Source organism: Vipera ursinii (genome assembly GCF_947247035.1).
Source record: "Vipera ursinii genome assembly, chromosome: 3".
NCBI classification, from domain to species: domain Eukaryota; kingdom Metazoa; phylum Chordata; class Lepidosauria; order Squamata; family Viperidae; genus Vipera; species Vipera ursinii.
Genome location: NC_139516.1, coordinates 180,452,811 through 180,467,337, shown reverse-complemented (window position 1 = coordinate 180,467,337; position 14,527 = coordinate 180,452,811). Strand labels below are relative to the sequence as shown.

The window sequence follows — 14,527 nt, the reverse complement described above, 5'->3', positions numbered from 1 at the left end:
GGCCACCAGCCGACATTCCTTCAGCGGTGGCACCCTGAGGAGGCCCTCTCTGTGGGAGCGCACAGGACGGTGGGGTGCTGACATTGGCAGAAGGTGCTCCCGTAGGTAGTCCGGACCCATGCCATGTAGGGCTTTGTATGTCATTGTTAGCACCTTGAACTTCACACGGAAGGCAACTGGAAGCCAGTGCAGCGCACGGAGGAGAGGTGTGATATGGGAGTATCGGGAGGCTCCCAAGAGTGTCCGTGCCGCTGCACTTTGCACCAGTTGAAGCTTCCGAGTGGATCTCAAGGGCAGCCCCATGTAGAGAGCGTTACAGTAGTCTAGGCGAGAGGTCACAAGAGCATGGGTGACTGTACGTAAGGCATCCAGGTCCAGATAAGGCCGTAATTGGCGAACTAGTCGAACCCGGGAGAAGGCCCCCTTGGTCACAGCTCCTATGTGATCTTCCAGGGAGAGCTGCGAGTCTAGGAGGACACCCAGGTTGCGGGCCCTATCAACAGGGGGTAGTAACTTGTCCCCGATGTTAAGGGATGGGATGTTCTGAGTATCCTGGCTTGCCGGTACGTACAGCCATTCAGTCTTGTCCGGGTTCAGTTGAAGCCTGTTCCTCCCCATCCATTCCCGGACCGCTTTCAGGCAGCGGGACATCACGTCGAGGGCATCACTAATGTTGTTTGGAGTTGAGATGAAAAGCTGGGTGTCATCAGCATACTGATGGTACCCTACTCCAAAGCTGCGAATGATCTCGCCCAGCGGTTTCATATAGATGTTGAACAGGAGAGGCGAGAGGGCCGACCCCTGAGGGACTCCGCAAGCGAGAGGCCTCGGGGTCGACCTCTGTCCCCCTGCCAGCACCGACTGCAAGCGACCCTGGAGAAAGGAGGAGAACCAACGCAGAACCGTGCCTCCCACTCCCAGTCCCCTGAGGCGTCGCAGCAAGATACCATGGTCGATGGTATCGAAAGCCGCCGAGAGGTCTAATAAGACTAGGACAGAGGAATGGCCCCTGTCCCGGGCTCTCCAGAGATCATTTATCAGAGCGACCAATGCCGTCTCCGTGCTGTAGCCCGGCCTGAAGCCCGATTGGTACGGGTCTAGATAAACCGCTTCATCCAGGATCTGAGGGAGTTGGTGCGCCACCACGCTCTCAACAACCTTCGCAAGGAAGCGAAGATTGGATACTGGACGAAAGTTATTCAATGAGGATGGGTCCAAGGTGGGCTTCTTGAGGAGAGGTCTCACCACCGCCTCCTTCAAGGCAGTGGGGAAGTGACCCTCACTCAGAGAAGCGGAGATGACCGCCAGGAACCAGCCTCGTGTCCCCTCTCGAGCTGCATATGCCAGCCAGGAAGGGCACGGGTCCAGTAAGCATGTGGAGGAGCTCAACCTCCTCATAATCCTGTCCACTTCCTTAGGAGTCACAGGATCAAATTCCTCCCAGATGACGTTGACAAGACTGTCCATGCCTTGTTCTTCCAGCTCAGCCCAGTTGGAGTCCAGGCCGGTTCGAATCCGAGCAATTTTATCCAGCAGATATTGACCGAATTCCTCGGCTCGACCCTGCAAGGGTTCCTCCCTCACCTCTTGGTTCAGTAGGGAGCGAGTCACCCTGAACAAGGCAGCCGGGCGATTATCTGCGGACGCGATGAGGGTGGAAAAGTAGTTGGATTTTGCCACCCTTATCGCAGCGAGATAAGACCTGGTGAGGATTCTTAATCGCAATCGGTCGGATTCGGATCGACTGGATCTCCAACGGCTCTCTAGGCCCCGTCTCCGACGCTTCATCTCCCGGAGCTCCGCGGTGAACCATGGGGCTCGCTGGGATCTGCGCCGGGTCAGAGGCCACAAGGGTACAACTCGGTCCAGAGCCTCCGTGGCTGCCTTTTCCCAGGCTTCCACTAAGGCATCCGCCGAGCTGTGAGCAGGGAGTGCATGTGCGTCCCCAAGCGCTGCCTGGAACCTATCAGGGTCCATTAGGCGCCTAGGGCGGTACCATCTGGTTGGCACCGCGCACCCACGGCGGGGGGTGGCAAAGGGGAAGTCTAGCCGCAGGAGGTGATGATCGACCCATGACAGGGGCGTAACAGTCGTGGCACCCCCACCGATATCATCACGCCACCGTCCAGACAAGAACACCAAGTCTGGGGTGTGGCCTCTCTCATGAGTCGGTCCAGAAATTATTTGCGACAGGTCCATGGCCGCCATGGAAGCCATGAACTCCCGAGCCAGATCGGACGATCCTCCCAGGGAGGGTAGGTTAAAGTCGCCCAAGACCATGAGTTTTGGGAATTCAACCACCAACCCTGAGAGGACATCGAGTAGCTCGGGCAGGGCTGCCGCTGCACGATTAGGTGGTAGGTATGCCAGCAGCAGGCCCAACTGCGCCCCCGGGCCGTATCTCAGTAGGAGAGACTCACACCCGACCATCTGAGGGACGGTGGTCTCTCGCGGGCTAAGGGATTCCCTGATGATAACTGCCCCTCCCCCGCCCCTCCCATGGGTCCGAGGCTGGTGCAGCACCTGGAAACCTGGCGGGCAGAGGTCAACCAGAGGGACACCACCCTCTGGGCCCAGCCAGGTTTCCGTGATGCAAGCCAGGTCCGTGTGCTCGCTCTCCACTAGGTCACGAACAAGGTGTGCCTTGTTAGCTACGGACCTGGCATTCAGGTAGACCAGCCTTAGCATAGGAGGCTGCACACCTTCGCTCCCGGGTCCTCCGGGGAAGTACAGAGGGTCGGAGCGTCTCACCGTTTGTACAGAGCGGAGATGATAGTAGATTAATGTGGGAATGTGTGGGATTGCCATATTTGGTTACAAGCAACATATTAATTTCTAAGTTTCAGGGCTTTCCATGTTCAAGGCTTATGATGCAGAAAACAATAGTCATCCCGTGCTTTTGTTTTCACATAAAATATATAAAGCAATTTACATTAACAGAAGCACGTTATTTAGACTATGAGAGGTAATAATTTCCCAGTACACAGCAGAAATAATACCATATTGGAATACTATGTCCACCTCTGAACATTATACAGGAAGTCTTTGTTTAGTGACATAATTGGGACCAGCAACTTGGTCATTAAGAAAAATGGTTGCTAAATTAAGTTGCAACTGTACATATTTATGATCTTACTTCAGTTTTCCTTTGCTTTACAGACTTGCAAAAGTCATAGATGTGAGGATTTCTTGTAAAGTTATTTTTTCATAATTGTCATAACTATGAACAATTGCTAAATGAGGCAGTCACTAAATGAGGACTACCTGTATTTTAAAAGGAACATGAGGAAAGTGGAATGGATTCAGAAAACTATCAGGATGGGAAAAGGTCTGAAAACCAGGCTCTGCAATAAACAATTAAAAAGTTGGTCATGTTTAGTTTTGAGAAGAAAAGACTGCAGGGTCTTTGAAGGTTTAGTGTTTGTGTCTCTGTGTGTGTCTCTGTGTGTGTGTGAGTTTACACTTTAACTGAAGAAATAAATCATGCCAAGAAATAACTATCATGAACCCATGTAATGTATTTCTAGTTATAACAAGAATAGAAAACTGCTGATACACCAGATGTTGCTGAATTATACTCCCAGCATTCCTAAAAAGGGTGGCTAATGGCAAGAATGCTGGGAGCTATCTTTCAGCAATATCTCAGGAGACTGGGGTTGTTAATCGTATCCCTATACCAATTAAATTGTAGTATTTCGTGAATAATTTTGAATCAGTTCCTATTGCTCACTCTCACTCAGCTCAAAGAATTCTTGTGAGAATAAAAGAACCAAAGTATTGCTTGAGCTTCATAAGAAGAAAGTGGGCATTCATATCATACACCCACTGGAACACAGAGCTGATAAAAATAACCACTGAAAAACATGCATAGGCAAGTTAGTGTAAATAAGCATGAGGTAAATTAAATATCAGCACTGTGGGAATAGTTGCAATAGACTTTATATATATACTTACACATCTGAAAAATGTGGTAATTTTTCCTACCAATCAATTCCTTCTTTTTAAAGGTTTTTATAAAAAGAATTACCATTAGCCCACTATTATAACCTCTGAATCTGAATGGTGAATTTGAAGTCTTCTATCCTGGGTATCCCCTTCATGGATTACTGCCTTGTCGTGGCGAAGGGGCTTGCGTAATTCAATGAAGCTATGAGCTATGCCGTGCAGGGCCACCCAAGACGGAAAGGTCATAGCAGAGAGTTCTGACAAAACGTGATCCACTGGAGAAGGAAATGGCAACCCACTCCAGTATCTTTGCCATGAAAACCCTATGGACAGTACCAAAAGGCAAAACGACATGATGCTGGAAGATGAGCCCCTCAGGTTGGAAGGCATCCAATATGCTACTGGGGAAGAGCAGAGGGCTAGTACTAGTAGGGCCAGAAAGAATGAAGCAACTGGGCCAAAGCCGAAAGGATGCTCAGCTGTTGATGTGTCTGGTGGTGAAAGGAAAGTCCGATTTTTTCTCCATAGGAACCTGGAATGTAAGATCCATGAATCAAGGAAAGCTGGACGTGGTCAAACAAGAGATGACAAGACTGAACATCGACATCTTAGGTATCAGCGAACTAAAATGGACAGGACAGTATACTACTGCGGGCAAGAATCCCTCAGAAGAAATGGAGTAGCCTTCATAGTCAATAAAAGAGTAGGAAAAGCAATACTGGGATACAATCCTCAAAATGACAGAATGATCTCAGTTCAAATCCAAGGCAAACCATTCAATATCACAGTAGTCCAAGTCTATGCCCCAACCACTGGTGCTGAAGAGGATTAAATTGACTGGTTCTATGAAGCCCTACAGCACCTTATAGAACTAACACCAAAAAATGATGTCCTTATCATCATGGGGGATTGGAATGCTAAAGTAGGAAGCCAAAAGATAACTGGAATAACAGGCAAGTTTGGCCTTGGAGTACAAAATGAAGCAGGGCACAGGCTGATAGAATTTTGTCAAGAGAATACGATGGTCATAGCAAACACTCTTTTCCAACAACCCAAGAGATGGCTCTACACATGGACATCACCAGACGGTCAACACAGAAATCAGATTGACTATATGCTCTGCAGCCAAAGATGGAGAAGCTCTATACAGTCAGTAAAAACAAGACCAGGAGCTGACTGTGGCTCAGACCATGAGCTTCTCATTGCAAAGTTTAGGCTTAAACTGAAGAAAGTAGGGAAAAGCACTAGGCCACTCAGGTATGAACTAAATCATATCCCTGTTGAATATACAGTAGAGATGACAAATAGATTTAAAGAATTAGATCTGATAGACAGAGTGCCTGAAGAACTATGGACAGAGGTTCACAACATTGTAGAACAGGTAGCAACCAAAACCATCCCAAAGAAAAAGAAATGCAAGAAGGCAAAATGGCTGTCTGAGGAAGCTTTGCAAATAGCTGAGGAAAGGAGGGAAGTGAAAGGCAAGGGAGAAAAAGAAAGATACGCCCTATTGAATGCAGAATTCCAGAGAATAGCTAGAAGAGATAAGAATGCCTTCTTAAATGAACAGTGCAAAGAAATAGAAGAAAACAATAGAATAGGGAGGACCAGAGATCTTTTCAAGAAAATTGGAGAGATGAAAGGAACGTTTCATGCAAAAATGGGCATGATAAAGGACCAAAATGGCAGGGACCTAACAGAGGCAAAAGAGATTAAGAAGAGGTGGCAAAATTACACAGAAGAACTATACAAGAATGAGCTTAACGTCCCTGATAATCACAATGAGGTGGTCACTGACCTCAAGCCAGACCCTAGAATGTGAAGTGTTAGAAAAGCTGAGCAACAACAAAGCTAGTGGAGGTGACAGTATTCCAGCTGAGCTATTCAAAATCTTAAAAGACGATGCAGTAAAAGTGCTACACTCAATTTGCCAGCAAATTTGGAAAACTCAACAGTGGCCACAGGATTGGAAAAGATCAGTTTACATTCCAATTCCAAAGAAAGGCAGTGCCAAAGAATGTTCAAACTATCGCACCATTGCACTCATTTCACATGCTAGTAAAGTTATACTTAAAATCCTACAAGCTAGACTCCAGCAGTATGTGGATCGAGAACTACCAGAAGTACAGGCAGGATTTTGAAGAGGCAGAAGAACTAGAGATCAAATTGCCAACATACGCTGGATCATGGAGAAAGCTAGAGAGTTCCAGAAAAACATCTACTTTTGCTTCATTGACTATGCTAAAGCCTTTGATTGTGTGGATCATAACAAACTGTGGCAAGTTCTTAAAGAGATGGGCGAACCAGACCATCTTATTTATCTCTTGAGAAACCTATATGTGGGCCAAGAAGCAACAGTGAGAACTGGACACGGAACCACTGATTAGTTCAAAATTGGGAAAGGAGTCTGGCAAGGCTGTATACTGTTGCCCTGCCTATTTGACTTATATGCAGAGCACATCATGAGAAAGGCAGAGCTAGATGAATCAAAAGAATGGAATTAAGATTGCCGGGAGAAATATCAACAACCTAAGATATGCAGATGATACCACTCTAATGGCAGAAACTGAAGAGGAACTAAAGAGCCTCTTGTTATGAGTGAAGAAGGAGAGTGCAAAAGTTGGGTTGAAACTTAACATTAAGAAAACCAAGATCATGGCATCCGGCCCTCTCAATTCCTGGCAAACAGATGGGGGAAAAATGGAGGTAGTGACAGATTTTATTTTCCTGGGCTCCAAGATCACTGCAGATGGGGACTGTAGCCAAGAAATTAAAAGACGCTTGCTCCTTGGGAGGAAAGCCATGGCAAATCTAGACAGTACACTAAAAAGCAGAGATATCACCCTGTCAACAAAAGTGTGTATAGTCAAGGCTATGGTCTTCCCAGTTGCAATGTATGGCAGTGAAAGTTGGACCATAAAAAAGGCTGAGCGCCAAAGAATTGAGGCCTTTGAACTGTGGTGCTGGAGAAGACTCCTGAGAGTACCTTGGACTGCAAGGCGATCAAACCGGTCAGTCCTAGAGGAGATCAACCCTGATTGCTCTTTAGAAGGCCAGATCCTGAAGCTAAAACTCAAATACTTTGGCCACCTAATGAGAAGGAAGGACTCACTGGAAAAGAGCCTAATGCTGGGAAAGGTTGAGGGCAAGAGAAGAAGGGGACGACAGAGAATGAGGTGGCTGGATGGAGTCACTGAAGCAGTAGGCGTGAGCTTAAATGGACTCCAGAAGATGGTAGAGGACAGGAAGGCCTGGAGGAACATTGTCCATAGGGTCGTGATGGGTCGGACACGACTTCGCAGCTAACAACAACAACATCCTGGGTATCTCATTTCAGCCTGCTCTAGTAAGTTATTCATATTATTTATTGTCAGCTGTGAAAAGCTATGATATACATAAATTAATTGATAAATACATACATCTGAATTACCCAAAATCCACTTGCAAAAAAACCAAGAATTGCACTGCTGTTTGGATATATCTTCCCAGTTTAACTTCTGTGTCATTATCTAGAAAATTCCAGTGAATATTGTGCCTATCAGAAATATAGGTAGTCCTCGACTTACAATGGTTCATTTAGTGACCCTTCAAAGTTATGATGGCACTGAAAAAAGTGACTTATAACTGTTTTTCATACTTATGACCATTCCAGCATCCCCATGATCACATGATTAAGATTCAGAGACTTGGCAACTGACTCATATTTATGACCATTGCACTGTCCTGGGATCATGTCACCTTTTGAGAGCTTCTGACAAGCAAAGTCAATGAGGAAGCCAGATTCATTTAACAACCATGTTATTAACAACTGTAATAATTTGCTTAACAACTGTGGCAAGAAAAATAAAATGGGGCAAACTCATTTAACAAATGTGTCGCTTAACAACAGCAATTTTGGGTTCAATTGTTGTTGTAAGTCAAGGACTACATGTTTATGCTTATAGAGGACATTTCCAGAGTTCAAAATTGTTGCATATACATAATCTGTCTTCTTTGTTCTAAGAAAAGTATCTCCAGGATAAAGCAAATTATGTGCCTATTGGAAGTATAGCATTTTTATTCCTCTATAAAAGTAGTCAGAACTAATGTATCTAAGTCTTATAGTCTCGGGATTATCTTTAACTTCACAAATGAGCTAAGACTGGAATGGAGGATTTACTCACATCTCACACTGCTGGCAAGACAAGCATCAGCTCTCATTGTTATTCTTCAGTATCTGTCTGAACGCATGCAGCTGCTATTTCATTCTACATGCTGTAGTTTCACCCTGGACCCCATGATTTCTCCTTGGGGATGGCAGATGGACATTCCATCTGATTGTGGTTCCACTTATGGATCTGTCATGTATTTGCCATCCCTCTCCAAACGCTCAATCCTGCTGGTTCCTATGACAACCTACATATCTTTCTATTGTTTCTCTAAGGCCCCCTTCCTGTATTTTTTATTTCTATTTTTCTCCTAGACTGTCAAACTTATTTCCTACTTTTCCTTTCAGCATGCCACTGCTTCCACCACATTCTTCTATTGTTCTATGTAATCCATTGCTCTAACTCGGCAACCCTTCTCATCTGCAGATATTCCGCTTCAAAGCTGTGTTTTCTCTGACTTCTGTAGAAAATCTTACACCCCAGGAAGGAAGTACCCATTGGAGTTAAGGCCTTGTACATGTAGAATTCTGTTCTCTGTTTATTTCTATTGCCTTTTAGATTTGGAAGAAGCCATCCTGTTGCCATTTTTTTACAGCCCTTTTTGCGCTGAAAGTAGATTTGGACTGAGACATGCTCACAGCTTTATTTCTTATAGCTACATGCGTCTTTTCTTGCAAGATGTTGAGGCAACTTATGAGTTCTTCAGATTTTATTGTCACTAAAATATTATAAAGGTAGGCTAGATTCTAGCCCAAGGATGCTGAAATGATTGTCAAGACTAAGCAAAGATTTCAAGCGAGTATCATAATAGTTCAGCATTCAACAGATGCCGATGTCCTTAACACTTTACTTTCAGGATGGACCTGAATAATTTCTGCCTGTACAAGGAACAAAGACAGTAATTCTGCCTTCCTGAAACAAATCCGCTGTAATCTCCACATAGAGCAAAATGAAGTAAGAATGAGCAACACAATGTATATGTTTGTAGAATTTGTATGTATGTTTGTGTGTGAGAGAGATTCTTAATGCCACAGTATAAGAATATACATCTAATATACACAGTATAAGAATATACATCTAATATACACAGTATAAGAATATACATCTAATATACACAGTATAAGAATATACATCTAAAACCTGGCTTTTTGATCTATCTGGCCTGGACTGAAGGGGTTTTTAGTTTCAAGTTTTTAACATTGTTTTATTGTTGGGCTATTAATTAATTTAATTCTTTTTAATTCTATTTTTTATCTTAATTTTATATTGTCTTTTAAATATTGCCCTGTAAACCGCCCTGAGTCATTCGGGAATAGGGCTGTATAGAAAACTAGTTAAATAAATAAATAAGTAAAATAAGATATAACTGAAAGTACCTAGTAAGGTACCAGCAATAGCCAACCTTGTTGGCTTTGTAGTCCTCAGCTCACGGAGGCATAGTTTGCCACTGTTTTGCACCCAGAGAATTAAAATTGTCTTATCTCATCCACAGTCTGAAGCAATTCACTGTTATAAATTATAATTTCAGAAATCAATAACTAAGCAACATCCCCAAGGAAGACTTGTTCAAAAATAAATGAAGGGCAAGGAAGGAGCTCTGATCATGCTCAGAGACAGAAACCTAAAAGGGCTGCCAATTTTTCCTAGCCACACACGCAGACAGCTTCGCCCTCCCTAAGGCCAGATGGCAACTCCTGGGGCTGGCGAGCTTTTTTTGCTTTCGAGTTCCCGGAACCAGCCTTTTCTCACGCGCCTCCGGAGACACCTGCCCCTGCGGGCTCCGCCTCACTTGCCGCGCCTCCCGTTCGTTTCCTTCGCCCGGGGTAGAGCCGGGCGGCGAGGGCCGAGGACGGAAGGAGGGGACGGGCAAGGAGGGGAGGAGCAGAGCCGAGGGCGGGAGTCAGTGCCGAGCCGAAGATCGCTGAGTGGGACGGAGCCGCGGCATTTGTCGCGGGCACCTTGGCAGGGAACGTAGCGCGCGGCGGCGGCGGCGGCGGCGGCGCGAGGTGGCGAAGGAGTAATCTCGGCCCGGGCGCGCCCCGCTCCCCCTGAATGACGGGCGGCAGGTTCGACTTCGACGATGGCGGCACCTACTGCGGCGGCTGGGAGGACGGCAAAGCCCACGGGCACGGCATTTGCACCGGGCCCAAAGGGCAGGGCGAGTACGCGGGTTCGTGGGCGCACGGCTTCGAGGTGGTGGGCACTTATACCTGGCCCAGCGGCAACACCTACCACGGGTATTGGGCGCAGGGCAAACGCCACGGGCTGGGCGTGGAGACGAAGGGCAAATGGATGTACCGGGGCGAGTGGTCGCATGGCTTCAAGGGCCGCTACGGTGTGCGCCAGAGCCTCACCAGCCCTGCCCGCTACGAGGGCACCTGGAGCAACGGGCTGCAGGACGGTTACGGCGTCGAGACCTACGGGGACGGAGGTGAGTGGGTGAGCTGAGGAGCGGCCGCTAGGGGGCGCCCGGGGCCGGCGCGCATTGGGGCGTGCAAAGCGCTGCTCTTCCACACGGGCGTGTGCAACCGCGGGGCTCAAGAGTGCGAAGGTGCGCTCAGCAGGTAATGCGTTTGGTTTCTCTTGCTTTCAGTTTTATTTATTTTTTTAAAGGGGAAAAAAAAGCCTCATCTGCTAGGAATAAACGCATTCAGATGAATTCTTGGAGACCTGTAGCTCGCAAAGAAATATTTATACAGTCCTTGCTGGAATAAACTTGTCAACCGATAAAGCAATTGGGAAGAAATACAAATGGACTCAAATTATAGCAAACCCGAGAATTTAATAACAGTTCTGAGCATCATTCACAGATCATTTACACTTTGGTAGAGGTATTTTGGCATCATTTTACTTTTTTCCATCGTTAAACTATTGAGACTCAAAAATATTCGCTTGACATCACCTAGAAATTTATCAGGAATTCCCAAGGTACTTTATCCCACTTTCTCCCTGGGCTGTATTTCCATTAGTAGAACTAAATATGGCTACTCTGATTTCAGTTTGGAATTTCATTTAAGTCATCCTCAGGAACATTTGCCAAAGAATTTCTGAGTTATTAAGCTGCACTGTAAGTGCAAAATTTTCTCACAGTTAATTACAAAAGCTTGTGTCTTTGCTCTTAATTTCCCTTAGAAATATGCCAGTTTTAAATGAAACACCATTAGAAGTCATAATTTTTTATTTGCTTACTATTTGTTAGAAATTTATTGCGCTGGCTAATATTGATAAAATATTGATAGCACAAACCATACTTTGACAGTCATATAGTAGAGAGCATACCATCAATAATACCATTTCAATAAAAATATAAAAATAAGAGTAAAGGAAATGGAAGCCATGAAGCCCAACCAAAGCTAAAATAAATTATAAAAAGGAATTTAATGTCTGATGTTTCTAGCCACTATCAACATAATGACTATCTTATTGGAGTTAACCTTCAATAGGCTTGCCTTAAAATATGGTATAATATTACAATACTCTGAAACATTGATTCACTGTTTCTGCCATGCTGAAAGAGGTAATATGGATTTTATAAGCATGTTGATCGCACCAGATTAAAACTTCAGCTGATCCCACTGAATGGTTTGATGTAGATGCTGAAGATCCAGAAATATAAGTTAAGCTACAGTTCTTTCCTCACTACACCTCAGGGTGCGCAAGGTCCTGTTATTCAGGTCTGAAATCAAATGAGTTCAGAATATTTTTTTCAAACAGATAAGAAGTTGCAAATTCATGACATTCTTCTAGGTATCTAGCTGTAGTAGGAGATAATTGAAGTCAATATAGTCAACATCCAGAATTAAGAAGGGTTTATTTAGGGATTTTTAGAACCGTCTCTTGTTTTTTTCCCTTTTTTCTATTAAATGCTATTTAACAACGAGAATAGAAATATACCTGCAATATTCTCCGTCCTTGTTATTTATCAATAGTTTTATAATAGCATTTTCTTTTTAAAAAAATATCAAGACATCATTTTATATGGAATTAATTAATTAGTAAATCTTAATAAAAATGTTAGAGTGCAGTTCTCTGGCAACTCGCATCCCTATCCCAGAACAGCACTGGATTGTGAGTTTTCCCATCTAGGGTCAGAGATAAGGCTATATCTAGATAGAAGGGTAAAAATCACACCTTCAGCCTTGTCTCTTTATGGTTTAAAAGGAGCAGTCATGACCATTAAGTGGTGGATAGGCTGAAGAAGCTAACAACACAAAAAGTTGTACATACTTTCAATACTGTACTTGCCCTAAACCTGCTGAAGATTTGAAATAGTAGGAAGACTGGAGGAGCACAGAACATGATCAGAACACACAATGCATCAATCCCTTTCCCGTGATAGTTTTCATCCAGCAGGACATAGACAATATTAGTGAAAAGGATTACAATTCTCATCTTTATTTACATCTATAGAATTTAGATATAGGATTGTGCTTTGATATTCTCTGGGAAATCATGAATTAATTCTTTGTTAAAATTTAATGTAAGTTATGAAAAGGCCAGATAAGAAATTGTCATATATTTTCTCCTGTTAAGAGTTGAGGATAATTTTAGCATGTCTATAGTTGATGTAAAATGTTTCTGTGTAGTCTTACTTGTAGTGAATCTTGCATATTTCTATTGTAAAAATACTTTAAAATAATCTATTTTATATTAGGTATATGACAAAAACAATATTCTTGAGCATGATGATATCCAGTCCTAATGCCTATGACATTATTCTAGAAGAAAAAATGTTTGCCATTAATATTACAATTTCTTCTGGCTTCAAAGTGAACATTGCAAGGATATCAAACAAGCATCTTCAGGAGAGAGTACATCTTGTTCAGAATGGCATCCTCTATTTGTGTCTTTTGAACACTAGTTCTTGTTTGGCTTATTTCCAGTGACAACATTTATGGAAGGCTATAGAACCATTCTGGATGTATTCTAACCTAAAGATATTTTACTAATGTTGTGCATTATGAGTATTAATCTCATAGATATCCCATATTTAAGGAAGGACAAAATAAAAATACATATGTAAATAAAAAGGAATCTTTTGTGTGGGCAATTAATATTGCATAAATACTGTACAAAATATGTACTTAGCAGATTATTCACAATACTTTATATCCAAATCTATTTAGAGAAAAAAAACATATTTTTAAACATATCTTATTCTGTCTTGGCACTCTCTGTACAGAACTGTGTGATGACCAAATGCTATGCAACTTCTTACTTAGATGAAAGACCCATTTATAGCATAACAGCTCAGTTCGCTGAGGGTTTGCTGGTACATAACCATCCAGATGGTACTTTTGTAATGTGTACACATGTAGAGAGTCATTGCAGCCCATTCTTTTATTTCATTCATATCCAAGGATCAATGCTTCTGATTTGGAAGACCCAGAAAATATAAATATATACATATTTTTCAGCCATGATCCCAGTGGTTATAGCTATGTGCCTTGTGGTAAACATAATTTCAAATTAAGTCATATTCAGCATATCCTGTAATTGATAAGTTTTCCTTTCAATGTTTTAAAATATTTAAGATTTTTAAAAATCTTTTGAATCTTCGTATCTCACAGCCATACTCTAGTTTTTTAAGACATTGTTAATATATTTCATAAAGCTTATTTCAAGTAACTGGGCAGAGAATTAGAGCTTCTAAGTTCTTTTCAAAAGGCCATTTTCCAGTGCAATATTGATTGATTGATTGATTGATTATATGCCATCAATTTGGTTTTAACTCTTATTGGCCACACATATTTTGTCCACAACACTCTGTCCCCAACCTGCTCCTTCAGGTCTCCCAATGATACATCCATTGCCACTGTAATCATGTCCATCTGCTTTGTTGCTAGTAGTTCCTTTTTCCTTCCAACTTTCCCAGCATTGTAGACTTTTTGAGAGCACTAAGTCTTCACAAACTTATATACTGCTTTATACAAAATCTTACATAGCAATATAATTTACAGTATTGAATTACCAAGTATTTTATATAAGTGTTTTTAATTGTTGTGTGCTGTTAAATATGAGATTATTCTGTGGGAAATGTTTAGTAGAAAGTATAAATTATTATTTTCAGAGTTACCTAGGGATAATAACTTTGTCTAAGTCATTCATCAAAAAGTACAATGAACGACATTTCAACAATGTCAATATTAACTGAAAACTAAAAAAAGTCTATTATATAGAATGAAAGTTCAAATCCTTTTGTAGATTGCCACTGTTGAGGAAAATCTTGCTTTCATATTTACTGTGTTTTTAAAGTATACAGATGGTAAAATATATGCTTGAATTCCTTAAAATTATTTCTATAGATTCATGCTTGTGATTGTCTACAGGTGCTGTCTTCAGTGGTGGGATTCAGCCAGTTTGCACCAGTTCGGTAGAACCGGTAGCTGTTGCCCAGGCCCAAAATGGACTTCCAGAAGCGGCATCCACACAGA

General features: G+C 42.9%; 1 protein-coding gene across 4 annotated transcripts in view; it reads left to right on the top strand.

Annotated features, from left to right (window-relative positions):
• Window positions 1-10,006: 10,006 nt before the first annotated feature.
• The window catches only part of JPH1 (junctophilin 1), a 67,718-nt gene continuing 63,197 nt past the window's right edge, over window positions 10,007-14,527 (top strand). Inside the window, exon 1 of one of the 4 annotated variants that reach the window (XM_083360786.1) lies at window positions 10,007-10,524. In XM_083360786.1, coding sequence (XP_083216912.1) covers window positions 10,146-10,524 — 379 coding nt within the window. In that variant the 5' untranslated portion in view covers window positions 10,007-10,145. Of the gene's footprint in view, window positions 10,525-10,710; window positions 10,925-14,527 lie in introns of those variants that run through there. The other 3 variants (XM_083360787.1, XM_083360788.1, XM_083360789.1) reach the window with 3 other exon arrangements.